General features: G+C 42.1%; 1 protein-coding gene across 4 annotated transcripts in view; it reads right to left on the bottom strand.

The window, feature by feature from the left end:
• The window catches only part of cpne7 (copine VII), a 36,002-nt gene extending 33,004 nt beyond the window's left edge, over window positions 1-2,998 (bottom strand). Inside the window, exons 1-4 of one of the 4 annotated variants that reach the window (XM_005741592.1) lie at window positions 2,777-2,998; window positions 1,937-2,035; window positions 1,780-1,847; window positions 1,335-1,665 (exon numbers count right to left, since the gene is read on the bottom strand). In XM_005741592.1, coding sequence (XP_005741649.1) covers window positions 1,335-1,508 — 174 coding nt within the window. In that variant the 5' untranslated portion in view covers window positions 1,509-1,665; window positions 1,780-1,847; window positions 1,937-2,035; window positions 2,777-2,998. Of the gene's footprint in view, window positions 1-1,334; window positions 1,666-1,779; window positions 1,848-1,936; window positions 2,036-2,769 lie in introns of all 4 variants that reach the window. The other 3 variants (XM_005741591.1, XM_005741593.1, XM_005741590.1) reach the window with 3 other exon arrangements.
• Between the last annotated feature and the right edge of the window lie 4,746 nt (window positions 2,999-7,744).

Here is a 7,744-nt window from a genome sequence, read left to right as displayed (position 1 = left end):
AGATAGATAGATAGATAGATAGATAGATAGATAGATAGATAGATAGATAGATAGATAGATAGATAGATAGATAGATAGATAGATAGATAGATAGATAGAGCTGTAGTGATGGCGCTATTATTTGATTTTTTTGTCAAGCATATGCTTCAGTTAGTGCAGCTAAAAATAGCCACTCATAAATTCATGCCACATTGAACCCAGGTCAGTCATCTCATGTAACACCCTCCCATCAAATTAAATCCCAGACAACTTCAAAGCAAGTTTTTATCGTCCCCACCTAAAAATAGCATCTCGAGGTTTCCACATTCATATAGCCCAAACATTAATGTGCGCACCTCCAACAAATGACTCCCATGTGGCCGGAATCTGTCAGGGTTAATCATCTCCCATTTCCCTGAAAACAGAGGCTTTTTCTAGATGAAGGGTTGCAGGGGAAAAAAATCTATATAATTAGATATCCTCTGCCACACATTAACACATCCTCTACTTAACGGAAACCTGCCTTTTGGCTCTCCCTCATGAACTAAATGACTTAATTAACAGGGAAATGAGAGAGCCGCTGCCTACACTTCAGATCAGCTTGGGACCAAACCAAGAAAGTAAACATTTTCAGCTGGAACACGTCTCATCATGCTGCAAATTACCAACCCACTGTTTACCCATGTAGACAAGTGAATTATACTGCACATAATGTGAATCCGACAGGGCAGCGAACACAATTTGTGTGCGAGTTGTTTTAATTGTGGAGACAGACAGTGATGACTGCAAATGTATACTCCATTTGACATTTTCAATTCTGAATCAGGCATCTGTTGTGTAAGCCATGCTCTTTTCCAAAAGAGCAAAGAAAAAATAAATAAATAAAAAGAAAGGAAAAAAAATAAAACAGCTGCAAGTTCACCAAACCATTAACAGATTTATCTCCCTGGTCGATCATGTATGACTACACAGATTTTGTGACGACTGGAGAGAGACAGAGAGAGCAATATCACTCCCAATCTACAACATTTCACACATGACCAATCTTTAATCTTAGATTTGTGATTCAAGGAGGGAAGAGAGCAAGTCTCCTCTGTGTTTCCCTGTGCAATTAACATTAATAACATTAAGAAAACACGTTATTTAAATCACCTCAAGAGCCTGCATTTGAATATTTCAGCTCTCTTGATGTGTGAGTCAAGACTTCAATTCTTGAAATAATGCAGATAATGACTCAGGCAGGGAGATTAATAAATGAAGGTGGACTGCTAAGTGAGGAGATATTAGTCACACTTTTCCCTCCCAGAGGCTCACCTGTATATGTGCCAGTACTGAAGAATAAAATGAGGTCTCACCTCTATCCACTGTCCATCGTTCTGTACCATGAGTATGACGCAGGGGTCAGACTTATTCAGAGTGTCTCGGTCCAGCAGAGCTTTGCAAGACACGCGCAGCTCGACTTTGGTGACACAGGTAGCTGGACCGCTGAGGCTGGTTGCAGGGGAGGTGGCCTCCAGAACATCATTCATCCTGGCTCAGGGCAAGAGAGATCTGCCAACCAGCGAAGCAGTGCGAGGTGAGGCTGTGGTGTAGCTCTGAGGGATGGAAAAATCCAGTGATAGGTTGAGGGATCTCGGTAAAGACGTGGCACTCTCACAGGAGACGGGCCCTTTGGACTTGGTACAGCTGTCAAAAAAAGAAAAACAGAGATTCTTGCTGAGTGTCAGGGGACCAAAGCAAACTCAAGCTGTTATTGCTGCCTGTCAGAGCTGTCCCCCCTCCTGAGGGTTATCATCTCACCTTGGTAACAGCGACAGAGAGGGCATGAAGATGGCAGGGTTGTGCCTTTAGGAGTCTAGTTCAAATTCCTGCAAAAATTCGTTTAAGATGATCAAGCTGAGTGCCACCTCTTATTCTAACGAGCTTTATTACAATATTTAAAGGGGAGAGAGCCCACCTGTATCAAGATTTCCCTGTATTTTCACTATTTTATCCTGTTTCAAGAACTGAATATGAGATGGCTGATGCGTTTAAAGGATTTAAAGTGCATTTCCTCCTAATAAACAACAAGCAAATACGTGAAAGTAGATGGAAAGAATCATGGATCCAAAAAGGCAATGGGTTTAGCAGGTAGTAGTCAAAGAAAGGACTTTGATGGGTTTAATGTGGGCAGCGTACGCCCTGCTTAAGTGTCCTTGAGCACGGCGGTTTCGCACAACTAATAACCCCCCCTGAATGCTTTAAAGGTGGGGCTGTAATTTCCTCTAATATCACTGTAAATGTCACATCCTTATAATTCAAACGAAGAAGTGCAGCGCACTCGGCGCTTGGCTTTCAGCACCGAGGACAGCGCCCGTACGCGTCTTTCTCAGCCAGTTGTGAAACCACATGTTATCTCAAAGCATGAATCTGAACTCCAGAAAGCTCAAAACAGAGCCAGCATCAAAGGCTCCCAGATACGACCGCGCGCGTGTTATGAATCAAACTTCTACTCAATCCACCGGTGAAATTTACACGGAAACGGCTACTTCACACTTTATCCCGGTGAATAAACGCCACCGCTCATCTGCAAGCTTCAAAACCCAACACCGGCCAAGGCTCAGGAGGGCAAAATAACAGCAACAGTTAAATACGAGTTAAAGCGTGAAGCGAACGGTCCACTTTCACAGCCTCGTGTATCGCTGGCTCATCTGACTCACTTCCGAGACTATTTGCAGCTGATCAAAAACTCAGCGGCACTTCACCAAACCGATAAACTGCGCTTACGGTCGGGTTAAGCGGGAGACTCACTTCCTACCTGAAGCTGTTTCTCTTCTTGAGCACACTTGTTTAATCCGCTCCCATAACACACTGCTTGATTTTTGTTTTCTCCGCCGAAACTCATTGGCTTAGACTGGTGAGGAGGGAGTAGGCTCGGCTTGTAGGGATGGGGAGTGGAGAGAGTCCAGCTGCTGATGTAAGGGATGGGCTTTTCGTTGGGACTCGATTATTTTGAGTTCAGTTAGAAATCGAGTCCATAAAAGAAAGAGGTAGGGAAAAGAGGCTGTGGGAAAATGCTGGGATCTGGAAGCTCAAAACCTGAGGTGGAGGCGTGCGTAGATCTTGAGTGATTTAGTTAAATTCTTGTCTATAAACACAGACATAGCATTATTTTCATGTTTAACCCGCCTCCATAAGGTGTCGCTCATTTCTATCAGCTAATTCTCTGCTGCCTTTGTGGATTTTGGACCAGGATTTAGACAGATATGCCATTCAGATTGTTTTCCAACACAATACTACTGTTTATGACCAAATGTTCAACTAGTTATTACAGCAGCCTCCCCGCTCAGGATTAAGTTGCTTACTGAAGATTATGAGGATAGAAAGAGCAGGATGCACTGAAATATGTGCAAAAGAGAGGGGGAAAGACGCTTCTTTATGTAAGCTGAACTGCATGCAGCATTTGTGTTTTTTCTTTATTTTCTATACTGCAGTGGTAAAAATAATGTGGTTAGCATATGTGCAAGTGACCTCTGTGAGCTGAAGCTCAGGCTTCGGGCACATTACCGGTTTTATTTTTCTTTCTACTCTTTGATGCTCTGTGATGTTATTGAGGGTTGACATCCTGAAAGTGGCCATTTCAGGCACACAGATCTGGCTTTCAGAGCAGAAGCACAATCCTCTTGCTTTTCTGTTTGGACAGGGGCTGACCGAAAGGGAAGGTGGCCTTAAGCATGTTTCAGACAGAGCATGAACTGATGGGCTGTAGCAAGGAAGAGTACATGAAATGAAAATTTTGGAGTCAACAGTGAACACAATAGTGCCCCTTTCGCCATCCTCCTCTGCGTGTTTCCCATTTACGGGACCGTCTTTCAACAGAAACCATTCATTCTGCACTGAGATTCATCCTTTTAGTAGTATTGTCAGGTTTTAAACAGACATACATAAAACTGCAAGAGGAAGTTCAAAAGAACTGCTCATCCAGCAGCAGCACATCGCAATCAAATCTCCGTGTGGAAGCTGCAGACAGCTAAAGACAGGTGACTTTTCTACCTTTGCTAAATACACACATGCACCCACAAGTAATAAACAATATGTGCTGAGTCCACGCACGCACAAATGCTCCAAGTCAAGTGTAAAGTTGCCTTCAGTAAAAGTGACAATGAATTGATTCACAGAGTGGTTTTTCAATCACTTGACAGCTGTGTATGTTATATAATGTATTGTTTCTACACTGCGTCTATGCTTGGACCTTTTCACAGTCCACCCACAAATGTATTATTTTCCTGAATGTATTTCCAGATATTGCATAACATTCATACATGGCGCTGACAAAAAAACATCAGCTCTCGAGTTTCTGCAAAACAGCACTGAAGGCCGTGAGAGACAAAGCAGCTGACGAAAACAGAGAAAATGTAAGAACTCAAAGTAAGAGCTTAGTTCGAGCTGTCTGAAAGCAACTTGTGCAGCTGGCTGTTAGTCATTGTGGCAAAGTGAATGACAAAAGTAAAGTGTAGGCTTCACATTTTAACATTTTATTCCAGAAGCTTTTTAAACCTCACGGTGCTAAAATGTCCTTCGGATACGTGGAACATTCTTTGCTTTCATTTGACTTGCGCCGCATTAAAATCTGGTCTTTATATCAAGAGGATGTGAGGCTTTGAGAGGCTTTCAAAGCAGATGGGCAGGTCAATAAAATCATTCCAGCAGCATGAGATGTAAAACATTTGGCTCCCTGCTTCTAATTAACTACTCTGCTGAGATGATCACCATGTTACTCATTCAAAGTAAATAAATAAAAATGCACACGCATTGCTCTCAGGTTGATTTTACGTGTGAAGCACTTCAGACAAAAGAAGCCTGGATCAGCGGCCAGTGTTTAACGCGCGCACACTGGCTGCTTTCCAACAGAGACAGATCTCTCCTGGAGTTTTCACCCTCACTGCCTCTTCTTCCATGGGTATTCAGAGGTGGTATTAAGTGTCTGCTTTGGGGCACACACCTGAGCCCTGTTACGCCACAGCTCCAAACAACGACCATCTGCTGCTGCTGTGTCGGTTGAGCACCTCACAGGACGTTCCCTGCGTTTACACATGGATTATCTATTCCGAGTCCCCCTGCTGCTTCTCCCCAGTCACATTCAGTGCTTGCCTTGGTGCTGCTGACCACATTGCATGTACAATAACCCAAATAGCAGGATCTCTACACATGGTCTGGTGCACTCAGATTTTTTTTTTTTTAGTCTAGTCAAGCTCCCTCAGTGCATTTGTGTAAAATTTTCCACCAGCAGCTCCACTGAGTGAAGGTATTTCTGTCCACAGGAAGGTTTTTAGAGGGTTTCAAAGACATTATTGATTCTAAAGTTTTCTTACCGGTGATGGAAGCTGCAATCTCCAGGCGTCATGTTTGACTCGTTTTAACACTGTGGTCAAAAAGGTTGCAGTTCCCCTTTTACAAAGGGTAAACCATAGAGAAGCTCACACTGCCGGATGCCCGGCCTCACTGACTGCAATTGGACGTCAAACAGTCAATGTGAGATGTTTTGTTGAGCAGCAAAAAAGAAGAAGACATTCAGCTCATTCAGCTCTACAGTTATAGATTAAGGTGAGACAGGGATATGGATTTATTCTTTAAAAGTGTATCTGAGGTAGTGAGTGTGTGATTACTTGCTGAATAAAGGAGTTAAAGGGATTGTTAAAGTTGTTAAAAGAATTTCTGTCCATCAACTAAAAACAAAGTCACTCATCTCTGGGCGGCTTTTTTATGATCTGGGGTACATTGACTTAACAATCTTCTCCTGCCCGGTGGCTGGGCCCTCTATCCTAATCCACAGGATGGGTGAAATGCAGGGAATGAGATTCCTGGCAGAAATCAATAAGAATATCTATATTTTGTTAAGCATTTAATGCAGTATTGTAAAACAGGAAATTCATCCCAGTGGCCATTAATGAGACACGGTCATAGTTGAATGCGTCCATCCTGATTAAATGACTGCACATAAATGGCAGATAAGCCATTTAGTTGGGGTAGCAATATTTCTAAAGGCTTTTTTTCTCTGTGTATCGGTTATTTTGCAAAGCCCGATCATACGACTAACAGGACCATCCATTTGAGCTCCTATCAGCCATATCAATCACCCCTGTCCAACCAACCTGACTGTCCACTTACCTTCATCAGCTGAATTATTTATGGACGTCCAGACCGCAGGACCACAGAGACACTCTAAGGAGACTCAAGGGCACGGAGTCCCCCACATCCTGCTTTTTTATTTCCAGCTTGTGTACGTTGACTTGCTGAGCATCCAGAATCTTTGACACTTTCCTCACAGTGTAGTGAGTAATGCATTGGAGGCAGGAAATCTCACTCCATCAGCGAGATTTTGTGTTGTTCTGCTCCGGTGTTGTTTTGTATATTTATTCATTTCACTTTATCAGAACACCCACAGAACACAAAATGCAAAATGTGCAGAGCCTCGGCTGTAATAGCAGGGCTTTACATAAGTCTTGGTTCATGCCTGCCAGACAAAAGTCGAGAATTTAACATTCAGCTTTGTTTTCCTGCAGCGGTTCAATGTAAAACTTTCCAACTTTCTTTCTGTCTTCTATTACCGTCCACCTCTCCTGACCTTCTTTCCGGGCTTTTGTTTATATCCACTCACCTTTGCATTGCCATGCTGTAAATAATATACAGGTCTTTTAATATTTTAGCAATCAGTTTTTTCAGAGGATCTTCCTGGGTTAAACCCTGCTTTAAACTTGAGTTTTGTTTTGTTTTTGGGCCACATCAAGAAAAAACTGAAGGATTTAACTGGAGTATTTCCCACTCCTGAGTTACTGATACGCTGATTAAGAGTATTAAATTATCAAGTTTGACACATTACAAAAGATAATGTTAATTTAGAACTACTCGATTTATTTGAAGTCCGCATCAATGATCTACATGTTGTACCTACAGTGCCCCCTACTGTTGTAAATGCGTCAGTTATACATACACGCTGAACCAAATTTAGAGCAAGTTCACAGCTGCTGCACTACAGACAGATGTGTCCCAGTGTTGTACTGGGGACTGGTCTCTCAACTTTTAACCCCACCAATCTACTCTGCAGCTGACCAGGATTCATAAATGTAATACAAAAAGTAAAATAATTGAACTTTGACACAAGTCACAGACGTGAATTAAATGCCATGTGGGCTGTTTTTAGTATCCACATATCTGACTGCCATCCAAAGCACCTGCTGGATTAAGACCCTATCAACAGACTATTGATTTTTATTTATTTATTTTTTTTATTGTTTTTAATAATTTTAATTGTACAATCATGCTTTTGGATTAACTCGTGTTTTCATAGATGTTTGAATCTTAGTGCCCAAACTGGGTTTCTTTCTCCTCTCATTATAATGCAAAAACTTGTAATATATTCAGATCCAGCATATTGTCACGTATCAGACAGCAGTCGTAACCCAACAGCTATTTTAAACTGATTTTATACCATCTATGAAATGGACTGCCGTGAAGACATCCTCCAAGGTTCTGACATTTTTTAAATATTTGATTAGAATACATTTATCTGCAGAGTTCTTCCTTCACTCGTGCTCTCCAAGCACCTCTCCAGGTTTTATGAAATGGAACCTGGTGGTGTTCGTGTGTAATGTTGCTGACAGAAACGCACGACTTGGCTCTCTCCCTGACGAAGAAATAAAATTTTGCCAGCTTATCTATGATTAGCTCATGAAAACTGCCATCTGTCAATCTAAATGAGATTGTAATCATGACATTCACACCTTGC

This window comes from Pundamilia nyererei, unplaced genomic scaffold (genome assembly GCF_000239375.1).
Source record: "Pundamilia nyererei isolate P.nyererei 1_Seehausen unplaced genomic scaffold, PunNye1.0 scaffold00112, whole genome shotgun sequence".
Taxonomy (NCBI): domain Eukaryota; kingdom Metazoa; phylum Chordata; class Actinopteri; order Cichliformes; family Cichlidae; genus Pundamilia; species Pundamilia nyererei.
Note: the sequence above shows the minus strand (reverse complement) of the source record. Positions and strands in the feature narration are given on the sequence as shown.